Here is a 17,519-nt window from a genome sequence, read left to right as displayed (position 1 = left end):
CCTCCACTCCGACACGACTGACGTCACAATCATGCATATGATGACGGTGATGGAGGTGACAAAGGCCAGTCTTCCCTGTTGATGTAGAAGAATGGAGGAGAGGGCAGGGATACTCATCAGAAAGAGAAGTTGATGGTTGTAGCGGGCAGGATCAGTATCACAAGCAGCAGCAGCAGCAGCAGCAGCAAGCATGCATCTAGCGACGAGGAGGGCAAAATGAGGCCTCGCCTGGTTTCTCAAGGAGAAGACTATCACACAAAGCGCAACGTCCACCAGGGACGGCAGGACGTGGAAGGCGGACAGAGACAGCAGCGTCTGCGCTGCAAAGTTCAGGCCCGCAACACCCGGAAAGAGCAAGAGCAAGACCTGGAGGCTACTGGTCCCGCTCTCGATCACCTGCCATAGGTACGTCAGGAGAAGCCCTGTAACCCACCAGAGGGGAAGAGCTCCTCACATGGATCGTCGCGCCTGTCTTCCTCGTCAGGTGGTACCGGTGAGAGAGGGCGTGAAGGTGCCCCAGCACCGCGAGCTGGATCCTCTCGCGCGTGTGCTGGGCGACGGGGGTGAAGATCAGGTTTCTGAGGTCAGTCTGCAGGCCCATGTAGCTCTTAAGGGCCACGTAGGCGACGATGTAGCAGGAGACCTGCCGGGTGAAGGGAGGGAGAGAGGAGAAGCTCGTAGGGGAGAAGCTCCTCTGCGTTCCCTCCTTGGTGAACTCAGCCAACAGGTCCACCGCTCGTTTGTAGATGAGAGGAATGGCTATGTTCGCCATTCGTGAGATCGCAAGCGCGCAGACGCAGAGGACAACGCGGAGCTGGAGGAAGAGTCCCTGCGGCCACAAGCATGGGAGCGCCTGCCTCACAAGCTTCGAGTAGTTGATCTTGGAGTTCTCCTCTGCTTCCTGCTCCTCGGTTTGATTCCCTCCACGAAGGTGGGAGAAGAGCAGCCGCACATGGCTTCTCCCCTGCGCGCTGCAGCTTGACTTGACTCGATGGGAGGAAGAACATCTTGCAAGGGTAGGACGACAGCCAAGTGGAGAGCAGGGTAAGCTGTAACATCGGTGAAGGACTATCAAGAGGGAGAGCGCGATGGTCTTGGGCGCTGACATGGATAAAGGCGCACGATCGACTAATGCAAGAGCTATTGAATGCAGACGGTGCGCTCACGTACTATCGAGGTCGACTGGCTCAGAGTAACATGTAGTATTTCTTTCTGATAGCATCCGCCCCTGATTGTTCTGCTTGCGGCATCCAGTCCCGCCAAGCTGCTGTGGCCTTGCACCGGGTTCCAACTGTAACATCGCAGCAGCAGCGGAAGCTGCACCTTCCCGCTGGAAGTTGCTTCAAGATTATGATCAGAAGCTAACATGGGCTTCTCCTCTGCATCTCGCTCGCTAGACCACCAAACGCCCTCCTCCGTGCCGACTCCCTTTCCCCTCCCCCTGCGCTCTGATCCGCGTGATCCTGTGGACGATTCTCATCAAGATCCCTCATCTTCGAGGAATTCACAAGCTCAACCTCATCGCGCTCATCTCATCTCCCTGCCGCTGCAGGCTCATTGCCTCTTGCTGTCCGCATCATCACCATCGCCGGTTGCTCGCATCCTCCCCTGCCATGACAGGTTCCATGCATATCCCCCCACATTATCGGGTGAATCTTTGCTGCTACTAACAAAGGCCAAGGCCCGCCGACCCGGCGACTCGGAGCGGGCCCCGCTGCCAGGCTCAGCCGCTGCCGGCCGGGCCCCGGGCCCACTGCGGCGGTTACTGGGCCCCGTGGTCCGGCCGCGCGTGGCCGCCTCTGCTTGGGGGACAGCAGTGCTCACTGTCGTTTGTCTTTTCTCTCAGGCTCGCTCCTTTCTCGTGTTCAAGAGCGCATGCCGCTATACGGATGTCGCCGCGCTGGATCCTCAGTGGATTGACTGGTTCACCAACAGGAGGAGAGAGGCAGGGTGAATGATTTCACAGATGCACAGTAGGTAACATGTCGATTACAATCAAACAACTTATCGTAGCCCCTTGGCTCCCTGTTGTTACCTCGCGCAAGCTGTCCGGGCCCCTTCACCCCACCACGAGTCTCATCCCTGCCTCACACTCTCCTAAACTCGATCAGAAACTCGGGGTACGTCTGCCGCCTGTCGTAGACGATGAACTCTCGGTACTTGTGCAGGAAGGCGGACGGGTGAGTGCTGCGGGTGACTCCTATGACCGAGTCGTGAGGACGGGAGTCCGCGCTCGCAGGAGGAAGCCTTGTGTTGGGCATCGGATGCTCGGCTTCATAAGGCATGCCCAGCACTGCCCGGACGAGGAACATGGAGCAGATGCCTCGGGCATCCGGCACGCAGTACTCGTCGCTCTTGCTGGAGTTCTCGGCGAGGTAGATGCCAGCTCCGAACAAGCCTCCCATGCTGCAGACTCGTTCGTCGAGCCCGCAGGACAGGATAGCGTCAACCACGTTCTGCCGAGTGCCGTGGAAGAGAAAGACCTCGTTGCTCGTCTTGTCTTGGAGCAGCTCGCGCTTCATCCAGTCTCGCCATGTACTCACCTTGGTCTTAGGACGGCTCCTCCTCGACTCCATGATCCATCGGCTGGCATTCTTGCGCTGGACAGCGAAGGGTAACCAGAGGCTGCGGTCTTGGATGTGGAACACTCGCTCTACCCTGTATCCCTTATGCGTCAGGCCCTGGTTGTCTCTGCCCTGCCCGATGTACTGCTGGATACACGTGGACGTCATCAGCTCTTGCACCCTATCTTTCCACTCCCGCGTCACGTCCACCTTCACCCTCACACTGACGGGGCCATGCAGGTTGACCCGCTGCCAGTACACGGGAGGATGGAACTGCGCGCGATCGTCTGCGAGCAGCAGTTTCTCAGCTTCGACGTCCTTTGCCTTAAGATCGAGCTCTGCCTCTTGTCTACTGAGAGTCTTGAGCTCTGACACAAGCTTCTTCTGCTGACTCCTCAGCTGGTTTTCTTTCTGAGTGATCTCAGCCTTTTCCTTCTGCAGCTGCAGCTTTCTTGACAAGGCCTCAGATTCGAGTTGCTCTCCTCGCGCCATCAGCTGCCTCTGCTGGTGCAGCAGCTGTTTCTCCTCCTCATGCACCCGCTGCCTCTGTAGGTCGACCTCCCTCTCCTGCCTCGCCAGCTCTTCCTGCTGGCTCAAGACCTTTGCCAGCTCCGAGTCATGCTGCTCTCGCAACTCCTTGCGCTGCTTCTCGACCTGCTCTCGCTCCAGGATCATGGAGTGATTGAAATACGGGTGAGTGAGGGCCTCAGCTGCAGACGGTCTCATGCGAGGATCGGCGTCGAGCAGCTTGACCACGAGGTCTCGAGCCTCGTCCTCAAGCGCTCCAATCATTCCTCTCATGTCTCGCGTCCCCTCCTGTCGCGCTGTCTCCGTCAGGAACTCTGCCACCACCAACCCGTATGAGTACATGTCTGACTTGTGTGACGCTCTCCGCTTGGCCATGGTCGGGTCCACCAGCTCTGGTGCCATGTACGTGAGCGTCCCAACAACTTGTGTAGCCGTCACTGTCGCGATCAAGTCCCTCGTGTGGTCCTCCTGCTCCCTCGAGACGTCGAAGTCGGCAATCTTGGGCTCTGCTCGCTCGTGATTGCTGGTCATGAGGATGTTTGCTGGCTTGATGTCGCAGTGGATGATCCGGTTCTGTCGCAGATGCTCCATCCCCTGCAAGATCTGCGCCAGCACCCGATGCTTCTGCTGCTTGCTCGGCTTCGCTCGCAGCATCCAGCTCCACAGGCTCCCACCGACGTACAAGGGCATCTTAAGGTACCCCTTCACGGTCATAACACCATGCTCGTGCCTCTCCTCCACGAACGCGCTGCTAAGTCTGACTAGGTAAGGGTGCTCCAGGCGATGCAGAATGCTCGCTTCTAGCATGAAGCGCTTCCGCGTTCGCTGCCCCTCCATCAGGCTGTACTCCTTGATCACAAACTCCTCCTCCCCCTGCCTCACTCGGAACACATTGTGACGGTTGCCCATGTGCCCGGCTTGCGACAACCGTTCGACCACCTCGAACATGTCAAACTTCTCGTAGCTTGCGGGCAATCCGACGCTCTCTCCTTCCACTGCCTCCTTGAGGTGCCTCGTGTACTCGGGGTAGAAGTGAAGAAGCCTCCATAGGCGATCTTCTTGAACCTCTAGCTCCTTCACGGCAAGTAGCAGCTGCTTTCTCACCTTCTCAATCTTCTCTTCAAGCTCCTGAGTTGAAAGCCTTCTCCTCTGCAGCTTTTCCAGGGGAGTCCGCAGGTCCAGCAGCTCGTCTTCCGCATCGTCTCTTGCCTTCTTGAGCTCCGTGCGCCTTTCGAGAAGCTCCTCAGGGTCATGCAGGCCCTCGAGTTCAACCACCTTGGCCTTGACGCTTTCAACCTTGCACATCTGATCTAAGTTGAACAGCACCTCCTGTCCCCATGCACAAGACATCTGCAGCACTTCCACGAGGTCGCGCATGGGAAACGAGTGGATCAGCGACTGGTCAGACCAGACTTCCTCTTCGGACAGGTACATGCTCTCCAGCGCCATGTGCACCTCCGGGAGTGAGCGCTCGAGCTTCGTTGCTTCCTCGACACTGAGATCTGAGTCACTTCCGTCCAACAAGCATGAGAGTCGCCGAAGTCCCTCAGCGTAGACTTGAGCTTGTTCCTCTCGCTCCTGTCTCGCCGCGGTCAACCTTGCACAAACACCCTGAACCCACTGAGAAACTCTGGATGTCGCTCCTTCTGCCTGCGTTCGGAGATGCTCAGACGAGAGCGACGACTGACTTGCAAGCCCGTCCTCTGGCTCATCGGGGCCCGGCAAGGCAACAGATCCGCCTCGTCTCAGGTAGTCCAGCAGATTGCCTGCTGAACAGGCGAACTGCTCGAGACTTGTCGCGAAAACTTTCAAAGTCTCCTGACGTTGTTCAGTCAGAGTCTCTACGAGCTGATGGTATGCTCTTATCAGCTCCTGCCGGGCATTGTCGCGCTTCTTGATGACTTCGCTCAGTGATCCTCCTCTTTCCTCGCTCTCTTCGCTCACACATCTCATCACTTCAGCTTGCATGGCGACATGTCTGTTCTCCTGCGACCTCACGTGCTGCCAAGCCATGCGCACATGACTGTACGCCTCATGCTCCTCGCCTTTCAGGTGGTCGATCAATGCAAGCACAAGGTCGTGAGCGTCCTGTCCAACTTCGAACTCTTGGCAGCAGAACCTTGCGGTCACTTCATCCAGCTGCAGTGTGTACCCGCCTTTGCTCTCAGCTGTTCTCCAATGACGAGTCGCCAGTTGCACGGCTCGCCGTATTGTGCAGCACCTGTCTAGGTTCTTCAATCGATCTCGCTCCTCTCGCTCCTCCTTCTTCTGCTTCTCCTTCTCCCAAAAATCTTGTTGCTTCGACTCTATCTCCCGTCGTTGCTTGCACAACTCACACCCATCCTACAACACACATGTTGTTCAGTTGCTTTAGACATCACCTTCGCTCTCGATTCACCTCATCATAATCGGGCCATCCGCTTATCTTGAGGCACTGAAACACATCTTGTCACGGACTGGGACTAAAGGCAATCGGGACAAGTGTGTGGACTCACATTCTGAAAGATAACATCTCAGCGACAGTCTCTCGAGTATGCAATTTGTTTCGTCATTGAAAATGAAGATTCCTTGGAGATAGAACTTACACAACACTGTCATGTCAAGAACAAGGAAAAAACAAAGAAAACTAGTCAGAAGCAGGACAAGTTAAAGATCGGCCATGTACCCGCTGTAAGTGACGTTACCGAATGATCCGTAAGAAATCACCATTTGATACAACAGACGCGAGTCATTCATCCCTCCTATCAAGCCACACAGATGCAAATACCGCCTGTCGACAAGCACCCATTGCGATTACAAGCGATACATGAGGAACAATCAGTCAGTGAGGCTTCGTTTCAGAGCATCCTCCTCAATCCCCACATCCTCCTTCCCGACTGCACCCAGTGTCTCTCTGACTCTGTGTGCCCCCCCTCCCACCCCCCCTTCCCCAACCCCATCACAACCACAAGCACATGTAACTGACTTCCTGTCGAGGCATCCGAAGCATCCATCCGTCAAGGTATCGCATGTCAGAAAGGTCGATCCGTCAGTCTCTTCTCCCCTCTCTTGTGGAATCCTCACTCGCTTTCGCCCCGCAGTCCCCGCGATCCCATGACAGCAAGTACCAGAGCAATCACTTCAGACTCTTGACGATCGGCTCCTCTTCCTCTCGCATTCTCACCAGCTGTTGTCGTCCCGATCCCAAACGCATTCCCCCAAGTGACATGAAAGAATCAAAGTTCGGGTCAGCATCTTTGCGATGAATGAATCAACGTCTCTAATTCTAGCACTCACGTTCTGTTCGAAACATGTCCACCGGATCACAAGTTCGAAACAGCAGATCATGTGTCAGTCTCATCTCATTGGCTTGTAACTGACTGTTTCAACTCACCCGCTGCATTTCCTCAACGAATCATTCAGAATCCGAAACACCCATATCAACAACTTTCGTCAGAGCTCCAAATAGCGATTGTTTCTCATCTCACCGCCTTCTCGGTTCACAGTCCAACAATTGTTCCATGCGGCATCGAAGTCTTCAGTCAGCCCTCGCCTCCTCTTCCTTCCTCCCTCTCACTCACCCACTACCAGCCCCAACAGCCACGCGAGTCCGCCACACGCATATACCGATAACGATAACCAGCATGTAGTAAGTGTCTCCTCTCCTCTCCTCTCCTCTCCTCCCCCTCCACCCCATCCCACCTCCTCTCCGCCTCCTCTTCGTCATGTTTACCCGCTGGAAACCGAATGAAGCCGAGAGGTCGAGTGCGTACATGCGACAACGGGTGAGAGTGAGGGACAGGCAAGTTGCTCATGCTCGTCCAAGTAACTCACATACTGTCAGTACATTCAGTCAGTCATGCTCGTTAACCCAACCAGAGTTCAAGGAAAGAACCCAACAATGGTCGATTCAAGACATGCTCACCGCCTCCTCGCTCAAGTCAGCTGCACAAGAAGCGACAGCACAAGGCTTACGCATTTCGACGAGTCGCTCGTTCCTCTCTCGATGTACACCTGTCGCACAAGCAGGTGAAGGCGCGGGAGCATCAGCAGCTGCAGCACCTCGCACTCGCTGCATTGAACCGGCATGAGGCACAGTCACCGAGATAGGCCCAATCTGTCGGAGGGGTGGATCTGGTATACAAGGGAGGGGGGGGGGGAGCGGGGGGGGGTGTTTAGGATATACTGGAGGGGTGGAGTAGGAGTGGATCACCGCGGCTGCAGCTTTTGGAAGGAGAGCTCGGTCAAGCATGAAGCTACCTCGCAACATACAAGACTACAAGACTACAAGACTACAAGACTACAAGTCTACATGACCAGGAGACTACAAGACTACAAGACTACAAGACTACATGACCAGGAGACTACAAGACTACAAGACTACAAGACTACACGACTACAAGACTACACGACTACAAGACTACAAGACTACACGACTACATGACCAGGAGACTACACGACTACAAGTCTACATGACCAGGAGACTACAAGACTACAAGACTACACGACTACACGACTACAAGACTACAAGACTACAAGACTACATGACCAGGAGACTACAAGACTACAAGACTACAAGACTACACGACTACAAGACTACAAGACTACACGACTACATGACCAGGAGACTACACGACTACAAGACTACAAGACTACAAGACTACAAGACTACACGACTACACGACTACAAGACTACAAGACTACACGACTACACGACTACATGACCAGGAGACTACACGACTACAAGACTACAAGACTACAAGACTACAAGACTACACGACTACACGACTACACGACTACATGACCAGGAGACTACACGACTACACGACTACACGACTACACGACTACAAGACTACAAGACTACACGACTACACGACTACAAGACTACACGACTACACGACTACAAGACTACAAGACTACAAGACTACAAGACTACAAGACTACAAGACTATACGACTCACCGGAATATTTATGTACATCAGAGTATAGTAGTATTTCTAGAAGAGAGCAAAGATCATAAGATCGGGGAGAGAAGAGTAGGACAAATCATTTCCTGATCTTGATTTGAAAAGAATATTTTCCCACGAAGAGAGGTATACGTAGCTGCTCAGGAGTGAATAGTATTTGAGGCAAACCCTTTAATCTGCTATTCGACGAGCATTCATTCCTGTTAACCTCATGTTGAGCTCCTTCGATCGATATCTGATATCTTTTCCCAGGTTATCCGACATGTCAGATGTTCTTGTATTGATACGATCAAACCTGGTCAGCCTGTGGCAAGAGGCGCACGTGGTGTCCAACAACCAGAAGGAGCTCCGCGATCTTGCGATCGAAGTGAAGGAGATTGTTGACCCTCTGCTCCGTCAAGAGTACCAACAACTCGACAAGGAGGTCAAGGGCCTCGTTGATGTTGCCATCAATGAGCTTTGCTGCATCCTATCCGCCCTGCGTGTGTTCATCCAGAAGAAAGGCAAGACCCGTTCGGGCGAGCCTCTTCCCTTAGATCGTTTGCTTGGAAGCACGAGCAAGCTTGAGGCTGAGCTAGCAGGCAAGAGGTCGGAAGTTTTCTCAGTAGTGCAAAGGCTCATGCGTGCTCTTGCTGGGTATGTTGCTGGGGAGGAGGGAGAGGAGGTAGAAAAGCTCATGTTTGGAAACAATCCCACTTACAGCAAGATGAAAGCAGCTGTAGATGGAGATGTAAGTCAGGCAGAGGAGCAAGCATGGGCGCTCGACCCTTCGAAGCTTCAGGTGGAGACATCTGGTCGAGGGAAGCCGAAGCGGATCCTCGGCACGGGAGGCTTCGCAGTGGTATACCATGCGAGGTATGAGGGAGCTGAGGTAGCGGTGCTGGAGCCACACGACCCGCAAGTGTTTGACGGCGATGTATCGATGCGCAAGGAGTTCTTGCGAGAGACGAAGCTTCTGTTCAGCATGTCTCACCTCAACGTCGTTCGCCTTGTCGGCGCCATCCTGTCGGACGAGCATGGAGACCCTTGGTACCTGCTGTTGACGGAGATGCAGCAGCAGCCCCTCGATCGCTTCGTGGACCTGATTCTCAAACCTGCCGATGCGAGCGAGCAAGAGGCTCGAGGGCGTGCGGTGATCCAAGGGCTGGCGAACGGGCTTGCGTACCTGCATTTGCTCGGCATGGTACACGGAGACTTGCAGCCGAAAAATGTGATGGTTGAGGCTGACGACATGGCGAAGCTCGTGGGGTTTGAGCTCCACAAGACAAGGCAGCTGATCGCGAGGGCGACAGGGTCGGTGAAGCAAGGAGACTTGTGCTGGATGTCCCCAAAGCAAAGGACGGGAGGGACTGCGAGCTTTGCGTCGGATGTGTACTCCCTCGGTCTTGTCATGATGTATGTGATGACCAGAGAGAAGCCGCCAGCAAGCAGAGAGGAGCAAGCTGAAGTGTTGAAAGGGTTGCCAGGCGATCAAGTGTGGAAGCAGCTCTCCCTATGCTGTCTAGACTACGATGAGTTGACTAGGCCGACTGCTGCTGCTGTAGCCATCAGTTTGCTCGTAGACCGCAACCAGATGTTGCCCCCTTTACCCCCCCGCACATCAGCAGGTGAGTGTTTGTCAGATAGTGAAGATGTGCTGACAGTGAAAGTAGACCAAGCAAGAGTTGAAACATCAATCAACAGACATTTGCATTCAAGGGTCAATCCGGTCCTAACCAGCTCACCATTTGCAAGGGAGGATGCGAGTGTGTATACGACATGGGGAGAGATCAGATGTTTTACAGATCATACAAGCAAGATCAAGAACGTAATGGTCTCTCCGAAACTGGAAGTGATTGCAGCACTGACAGATGATGCCGCGTTGAGAACATGGGAGCCAAGCAGCGGCAACGAGGTACGGTGCTTCAAGGGACAAGGCAGAAGCATCACGTTGCTTGCCTCGATCAGCTTGAACGTGAGCGGGAGCTACCAATACTGCATAGTCGCGGGGTCATCGGACGGTACGGTCAGAGCATGGGAGGCAAGCAGCGGCCAGCAGGTATGGTGCTTCAAGGGACAAGGCAGCAGCATCACGTGCCTCTCCTCGATCAGCTTGAACGTGAGCGGGCGCTACCAATACTGCATATTCGCGGGGTCATCGGACGGTACGGTCAGAGCATGTGAGGCAAGCAGCGGCAACGAGGTATGGTGCTTCAAGGGACAAGGCAGCAGCATCACGTGCCTCGCCTTGACTAGCTTGAACGTGAGCGGGAGCAACCAATACTGCATAGTCGCGGGGTCATCGGACGGTACGGTCAGAGCATGTGAGGCAAGCAGCGGCAACGAGGTATGGTGCTTCAAGGGACAAGGCAGCAGCATCACGTGCCTCGCCTTGACTAGCTTGAACGTGAGCGGGAGCAACCAAGACTGGATAGTCGCGGGGTCATCGGACGGTACGGTCAGAGCATGGGAGCCAAGCAGCGGCCAGCAGGTATGGTGCTTCAAGGGACAAGGCAGCAGCATCACGTGCCTTGCCTCGATCAGCTTGAACGTGAGCGGGAGCTACCAAGACTGGATAGTCGCGGGGTCATCGGACGGTACAGTCAGAGCATGGGAGGCAAGCAGCGGCAACGAGGTACGGTGCTTCAAGGGACAAGGCAGAAGCATCACGTGTCTCGCCTTGACTAGCTTGTATGTGAGCGGGCGCTACCAATACCGCATAGTCGCGGGGTCATCGGACGGTACGGTCAGAGCATGGGAGGCAAGCAGCGGCAACGAGGTATGGTGCTTCAAGGGACAAGGCAGAAGCATCACGTGTCTCGCCTTGACTAGCTTGAACGTGAGCGAGAGCTTCCAATACCGCATAGTCGCGGGGTCATCGGACGGTACGGTCAGAGCATGGGAGCCAAGCAGCGGCCAGCAGGTATGGTGCTTCAAGGGACAAGGCAGCAGCATCACGTGCCTCGCCTTGACGAATGTGAGCGGGCGCTACCAAGACTGGATGGTCGCGGGGTCATCGGACGGTACGGTCAGAGCATGGGAGGCAAGCAGCGGCAACGAGGTGTGGTGCACGGAAGAAGATGAAAACAGTATCATAAGCGTTATGTGGTCTGAAGAAGGGGGCATGATGATAGCTGCAGGAGCATCCGACTTCACGGTCAGAGCATGGGAAGAACCTGGCGGGAAGGAGATAGGACACTTTGAGGGAAACGTATCTGTTGTCAGAAAGGTTGCGTGGTCGAAGGATGGCAAGTTGATCGCTGCCTTGTCATGGGACAGCTCGGTCAGGGTGTGGGAGAGAAGCAGCTGTAAACAAATCAGATGCTTGCAAGGACACAGATTGACGCGCATTGCTTGGTCAAACGATGGGAGCATGCTTGCGACCCACACGTCTGAAGGGCAAGTGAGTGTATGTGACATGAGCAGCGGCGAGATGTTGAGATGCTTTGAAGAGCATCTCGTGATAGTCACAGATGCGACGTGGTCTCAGGATGACAAGTTGTTAGCTGCAGGTTCATCGGACTTCACTGTGAGGGTGTGGGAAGTGAGGAGCAGCAAGCAGTGGCGGTGGCTGAAGGGACATCAGGACCAAGTCACTGGTGTGGCATGGTCGAGAGACGGGAGCATGCTCGCGTCGAGGTCAGAGGACAAGACTGTGAGGGTGTGGGAGATGAGCAGCGGCAGGAGAGTGAGCTGCTGCACGGGACATGAAGGAAGCGTCACCTGCCTTGCATGGACAAGGGACGGGAGCTTTCTCGCCTCAGGATCATCCGACTGCACGGTGAGGGTGTGGGAGGCGAGGAGCGGGAAGGAGATCAAGTGCTTTCGAGGACATACCAAGAGCGTGACTGATGTCGCATGGTCGGAGGACGGCAGCATGCTTGTATCAGGATCAGACGACACCACAGTGCTCGTGTGGGGAAGCTTGTGATGGGCGCTGAGTGGCTTTCACTGTCCAGTACTTGAAGCTCAAAGTATCCGTAGGAATAGGCTCAGGTACTCATAAGCAGAAGCGTCAGAGACGTACATAAAAGGCTTCCGAGTATGTAGCAAGGCCTTGCTTGACAGTGAGTCACGGTCAGTCGGTCCGAGCCCGGCTGAGCCGAGGCGCCTCGCGGGCCGGGGCAGCCTCTGGCGGCTGCATCCTGGCCCCTGAGGCACGGCCGCCCACCGGGCCGGGCACGGCCGCCCCCCCCCCCTCGGAATGCCAGAACGATTAGTTGTGCGGGGGATCGCTGCAAGGAGTGTAGATAAGCTAGGAAGGTGTACCAAAGGCAAACTCTGTATACATCTGTCATCTCACCTCCTCCAACAGGATCAGGGGGAAGAGAGGTCGGGAACGTGTTTAAGAAGCACATTGTGAGTCAACATGGCACAACGTGGCGGCCAAGGCTGTCCGGCCATCATGGCTCCTGCCTGCTGATCCGCGTGCTGGTGAGGATCCTTGCGATGGGCGCTTTCAAAGGCCCATGGATAAACAGGAGCATCGCGTTTACGAGCGAACTTTGAAGCAGAAGATGAGAGTAGGAGAGCGGTGAAGATGTGGAGAGGCAGCTGATGGGACTGTACTCCTCCAGTTATCCACAACGCCACCACATCAGCGATCAAACCATGGTCAAAGAGCTCGAGGGCAGGCATGGGAGCAGGCCCCTGCTGCTGTGCGCTTGCTGCTGTGCGGTGGGTTGACGGAGATCTGCAGGCTCAGCGACATCAAGATCTCGACGTTGGACGCGAAGCTCACCGACGACCGTCGTCAAGAGATGAGGGAGAAGTTCGAGACTCACCAGCAACCGCTGGGTTACGGTCGCCCCCGCAGCTTCGCGGGGAGGGAGCAGGCGGCGCAGGACAGGGCGATGCGTGTGATGTTGACAACGGGGATCGAGAAGAAGATCTCCAAGGAGGTGTTTGCCAACCAGACAGCAGCTACGATCCCGAAGCTCCGAGAGGTCCGTGCCTCATGCTGAAGCCACTTGTTCTCCTGCTCTCCCACCTCTCCCTTCTCTCCTCTCTCCTCTAACATTTCACAGCGGGTTCCATGGAAGCGATCCATGCTGCAGCAACCGTTGTCATATGAGCCCCTTCCGTTCAGGGTAGGAGGAGAGGAGAGGAGAGGAGAGGAGAGGAGAGGAGAGGAGAGGAGAGGAGAGGAGAGGAGACGGGAGGAGAGGAGAGAAGAGAGGAGAGGAGAGGAGGGAGAGGAGAGGAGAGAGAGAGAGGAGAGGAGGAGGAGAGGAGAGGGGAGGGGAGGAGACGGGGAGAGCCGAGAGGTTAGAGTGTTAGTGATTAAGTGTAGTGGAGAGGAGTTAAGAGGAGAGGAGAGGAGCCGGGAGGAGAGGAGAGGAGAGAGGAGAAGAAATGAGCAAAGGGTAGCAAAACTGAGGAGACCAACGAGGAGGGAACGAGCGGCAGATGGTGGGGAAGATGGATGAATCTGTTGACAGTGTGAAATAGGAGGAGGAGAGGGTCGAAGATGTTTCCGCTCAAGCAGGTGAAGGTGTTGCGCAAGAGTATTTCAGCGTTGAGAAATTTTCCATCTTGATGTCGATGAACATGGTGAGTGAGGAGGGAGAAGGATATGGAGAGGGAGATGGGGGAAAGAGAAGGGCAGATGAAGGGGGAGAACGAGAGGGAGAGTAGGAGGGAAAATTTGAGGGGGAAAGACAGGGAGAGGAGAAGCGGTCAGCGATTTTTTTGTGTATTTGACGCAGTCGAAGATCCTCGAAGAAGAAGATTTTGAGGATTCGGTTCGAAAAAATGCTTTCGACCATGCTTTGATCAAGGTGTTGCTCCCGGAGTCCTGCTCCTGCTCCTGCTCCTGCTCCTGCTCCTGCTCCTGCTCCTGCTCCTGCTCCTGCTCCTGCTCCTGCTCCTGCTCCTGCTCCTGCTCCTGCTCCTGCTCCTGCTCCTGCTCCTGCTCCTGCTCCTGCTCCTGCTCCTGCTCCTGCTCCTGCTCCTGCTCCTGCTCCTGCTCCTGCTCCTGCTCCTCTTCGTCCGGTACCCGGGGCCTGGTGCCGGCCGCCGGATTGGCCTCTCACTGAACTTCCCTTCTACTGGCCGGGCCGGAGCCTCGAACCACAAAGTGACGGGTACTTTGGCGGTGTCTGAGATGGGTGGGGGGTGGTCCTGGGGGCCATCACATCTAGTCCCCGTTGGTGACCCGGAAGTCCCCCTCTCTAAGATATGGGCTAAGTAATACGTAGGGAAGGTCCTATGATGCTAGGACTTCATTGGTGTTAGCGTACTTTACTGGGTCTTATAGATGACTGTCTGTCTGGCCCTGGCTGTAGGAGCTATCGTACTTAAACTATGTCCTAGGAACTTTGCTACTATGTCATAGAGACATATCAGAGACCAGTTCGTATCGTACCTAATCACAACCGTACGTATGGTATGACCAGGTGCTACCTGTGCTACAACACGGGGAGAAGTTCGTACCTAACAGGGAGGGGGAGAAGAAAACGCCTGCTAAATGCTTGACTGACGGTTAACATGCAGGGGGGAAAGTGGAAGAGGAAGAGGAAGAGGAAGAGGAGAGGAAGAAGAGGTGGGGGGGATGGGGGAGGGGATCGGTAGATGGAAGAGTGAGACGAGGCAATGGTATGGAAAAGTCCATGCTTGTTGCTCTTGAGAGCAACGAAAGTAGTGTGCAGTTGAGACGTGCAGAGCAAAGAGGAGGACTTTGAGGAGTACGACATGGACGCTGTAAGGACATGAGAAGACAGCAGGAGCAAGGGGTACGGCAGTTGACGGTAGAAGCAAATGAGGGAGCATGCCGGGTGTTTGGAATTTAATGTGATGGTCACGTGCCAGGAGCACAAACGCGTTCCCTGCTCTTGTGGAGCAGGAGAGATGAGGTCAGAACACATTCGTCAGAGCAACTCCTTGCTCCCGAGAAACTCCTTTCCCTCTCCCATACGCGACAAGAGAGGAACTCCCTCCGACAGTCGGGAGAGACTGCCGAGACAAGAGGACAGGTGGTCCTTGCGACTGTTTGTTCCAGTTGGTGTCTTAAGTGACCGTCTCAGGTATGCGAAGCCGTATCGAAACAGCTCCGGAGAGTTTGATGGGAGGTACAATTCCCTTGCAGTGGCAGAGGAGGAGAGGAGAAGCTGATGGCTGCACAGGTCCTACGTTGACGTAGACTCCTCCCGCCTGCATACCAGCAGTTCCAACTTGTCTTCTTCCAACGACTACGACGAGTATGGCGGACTCAACGACTGGTGCGGGGATGCTGTCGTCTCGCTCGCTGCTGACCGTGTTGTCCAACAGGGAGAGTGACAGCACAGATTGGAACAGCTACGTGAACGAACTTCTTGACAACCAGGAGCTGTCGGTGGCGTGGCGGGACATTCTACACGATAAGCAGGAAGCCGTCAGCCGGGCGTTGCAGGATCTGGCGAGGACGAAGGACAACGCTTTCATGATCATCAGCGAGAAGGCAGAGGTAGCGCAGCACTTGGAGGAAGACTTCAAGAAGTACGTCTCGCAAGCTCGCACCGAGCTCAGGTCGCAGCTCGAGAACGCGCGAGTGATGGCGAAGAGGAGGAGGAAGAAGGAGCTGGCTGTGAAACGGGAGCTGACAGAGGCAAAGAAGTTCGCGCAGATACAGGCCAAGACCCTCCACCATGACCGATCGAGCGACATGTCCGGGTCAGGGCTGCGAGACAGGGGCGATTCTTACGACCAGGAGACCAAGAACGCTATTCACAAGGCTCAGATGCGGCTGTTCCTGCAGCAGCGGCGCTTGAAGTCTGCGAGGCTGGAGATGATCGAGTGTCTGCGGGAGCAGCAGAAGATTCAGACGGAGATGAATCACCTGAGGAGCCTCGTGCACAGAGACAAGAAACTGGTCGAGTCCTCTGACTTGAGGAGTACAAGCGAGCGGGAGCAGCAGAGGCCCCAGTCGAGGTCGCAGACGCCTGCGTACTCGAAGCCCAGCACCCCGGGCCACCTTCCTTCGCCCTACAGCAGCACGAGGTCAGGGGCGCCCGACCGCGACGGGATGTCGAGGATCAAGAAGAATGACTTGACGAAGGGCGGGAGGACGAGGGGAGAGAGGACGGACGTGCATGATCGCAGCTCGGAGTCTCTGTCGTTCGATGACTCGGACGCAGTCGACGATGGTGTTGGTCACCGACAGCAGCAGCAGCAGCAGCAGCAGCAGCAGCAGCAGCAGCAGCAGCAGCAGCAGCAGCAGCAGCAGCAGCAGCAGCAGCAGGCTACGTCAAAAGTGATTGTGATCAAGCAGGACGAAGCACCAAGTCCCGCCTCTCAGTTCAATGTTGACGGGAACATGAAGGTGGTCAAGGAAGGTGACTGTCTCTTCACTCCTCGTCTTTGCCTCCCCTCATCCCCCTCCCCTCTTACGCAGGTGCCGACACGAACTCCCGTCACGACGATGAGGCGGACAAGGTGACGAAGCTCTGCGCTCCCATGGAGCCTTCGCGCCCTCACGCATGGGAACAGGTCCAGGAAAAGAAGGTCGACAAGCAGGAGCAGGAGCAGGTGCAGAGGACCAGGTCTGACTCCTCCGTCGTCAGCATCGAGTACCTGTCAACGGAGTCCTGCGCGTATCATCCTGGTGAGCTTCTGGACTTGTGCCTCCAGCCCTGTTCCACTCATCCTGCTGCTCATCCTGTGGCAGACTTGGGGTATGTGGGCGATGGACCCCCAACGACCGATGCCGAAGCAGCAGAGTTTGCGAGGAAAGCGAGAGATCCGGCTGCCTACTCGGTGAGTTCTGCTCGTCCTTCTGTAGCTAATCTTGCACTTCCTCCTCCTCTTCGTCATTATCATCATCACCACCTTCTTGACCACCACCACCATCTCCCTGATTTTCTGGACAGGAGGCGAGTATGAAGCATCGTAGGGCTTCACAGCACAATATCGAGCAAGCGTTGAAGCTCATGGAGGACGATGGTAAGACAGTACAAGGTCCTCCGACCTCGGAGCAAGAAAGCTCGTCTCAACCTGCTGGGGAAGAATTGGCCAACAATGCGGGAGACCAAGACAAGACGTCTAGCGACCCTCCCGCAAAGCTCGAGGCCCCGCAAGTCGGGCAGGATCAGCCAACCAAGGTGGAGGAGTCATACTTAAGACCAGTCCCCGAGAACGACGAGCACGCGCACGGGAGCGTCAACTGGAGCTACTGGGGTGAAGAGCTCTTGTCCTCTTGTGTAGGATGACGGGAGCACAGGAGAGAAGAGAACCCTTGCACAGCTTATCTGCAGAGACATCCGCCTGTCAGGCTTCCTGTCTCCTGCCTGCGTCAACGATGAGGTCAGTTGAACTTGCTGCTGTCCAAACCCCCTCTTATCTCTGTCCAGCCCCCTCTCCTCTCCTCTCCTCTCCTCTCCTCTCCTCTCCTCTCCTCTCCTCTCCTCTCCTCTCCTCTCTTCCCTGCTGTCTTTATCTCCTCCTCCCATCTCTTCCCTCCTCCTCCGCTCTCCTCTCCCTTACTGGCCCTGACCCTCCCCTACAGATGTCAAAGGGCGGCGGCGGA

The 17,519-nt window shown here is 55.5% G+C and overlaps 5 protein-coding genes across 5 annotated transcripts in view; 3 read left to right on the top strand and 2 right to left on the bottom strand.

The window, feature by feature from the left end:
• Positions 1-1,969: 1,969 nt before the first annotated feature.
• GUITHDRAFT_152279 (hypothetical protein) lies at positions 1,970-2,711 on the bottom strand. The gene has a single exon (XM_005833563.1). It carries the CDS (start codon positions 2,574-2,576, stop codon positions 2,088-2,090), a length of 489 nt encoding a protein of 162 aa, XP_005833620.1. The 5' UTR covers positions 2,577-2,711; the 3' UTR covers positions 1,970-2,087.
• Positions 2,712-3,395: 684 nt separating this feature from the next.
• Positions 3,396-3,746, bottom strand: GUITHDRAFT_70371 (hypothetical protein; the record flags this gene model as incomplete). Its single annotated transcript, XM_005833562.1, has 1 exon — positions 3,396-3,746. A coding segment is annotated over one exon (351 nt), but the record flags the coding sequence as incomplete, so codon positions are not given.
• A 5,214-nt stretch (positions 3,747-8,960) lies between these two features.
• GUITHDRAFT_70316 (hypothetical protein) lies at positions 8,961-9,443 on the top strand (the record flags this gene model as incomplete). The annotated part of the gene is made up of 2 exons (XM_005833561.1): positions 8,961-9,067; positions 9,146-9,443. Coding segments are annotated over 2 exons (405 nt in total), but the record flags the coding sequence as incomplete, so codon positions are not given.
• A 168-nt stretch (positions 9,444-9,611) lies between these two features.
• GUITHDRAFT_70349 (hypothetical protein) lies at positions 9,612-11,948 on the top strand (the record flags this gene model as incomplete). Its single annotated transcript, XM_005833560.1, has 2 exons — positions 9,612-10,111; positions 10,418-11,948. 2 exons carry the CDS (start codon positions 9,612-9,614, stop codon positions 11,946-11,948), a joined length of 2,031 nt encoding a protein of 676 aa, XP_005833617.1.
• A 705-nt stretch (positions 11,949-12,653) lies between these two features.
• GUITHDRAFT_138024 (hypothetical protein) overlaps positions 12,654-17,519 on the top strand; it is a gene marked incomplete at both ends in the record, with an annotated part of 5,701 nt that continues 835 nt past the window's right edge. Inside the window, 16 exons of the mRNA XM_005833559.1 lie at positions 12,654-12,694; positions 12,717-12,963; positions 13,045-13,107; positions 13,469-13,570; positions 13,726-13,797; positions 14,681-14,719; positions 14,828-14,871; positions 15,043-15,087; positions 15,142-15,237; positions 15,287-16,140; positions 16,389-16,429; positions 16,484-16,536; positions 16,558-16,598; positions 16,662-16,750; positions 16,864-17,170; positions 17,214-17,296. Of these exons, the coding sequence (XP_005833616.1) occupies positions 12,654-12,694; positions 12,717-12,963; positions 13,045-13,107; positions 13,469-13,570; positions 13,726-13,797; positions 14,681-14,719; positions 14,828-14,871; positions 15,043-15,087; positions 15,142-15,237; positions 15,287-16,140; positions 16,389-16,429; positions 16,484-16,536; positions 16,558-16,598; positions 16,662-16,750; positions 16,864-17,170; positions 17,214-17,296 (2,217 nt within the window). The remainder of the gene's footprint in view (positions 12,695-12,716; positions 12,964-13,044; positions 13,108-13,468; positions 13,571-13,725; positions 13,798-14,680; positions 14,720-14,827; positions 14,872-15,042; positions 15,088-15,141; positions 15,238-15,286; positions 16,141-16,388; positions 16,430-16,483; positions 16,537-16,557; positions 16,599-16,661; positions 16,751-16,863; positions 17,171-17,213; positions 17,297-17,519) is intronic.

The sequence above is a fragment of the Guillardia theta genome, assembly GCF_000315625.1.
Source record: "Guillardia theta CCMP2712 unplaced genomic scaffold GUITHscaffold_29, whole genome shotgun sequence".
Classification (NCBI taxonomy): Eukaryota; class Cryptophyceae; order Pyrenomonadales; family Geminigeraceae; genus Guillardia; species Guillardia theta.
This window is presented reverse-complemented; position numbering and strand designations above follow the sequence as displayed.

What these genes read in the sequence shown, in the direction of transcription:
- GUITHDRAFT_152279 (XM_005833563.1), bottom strand. Translation starts at nt 2,576, where the DNA reads ATGGAGTCGAGGAGGAGCCGTCCTAAGACCAAGGTGAGTACATGGCGA.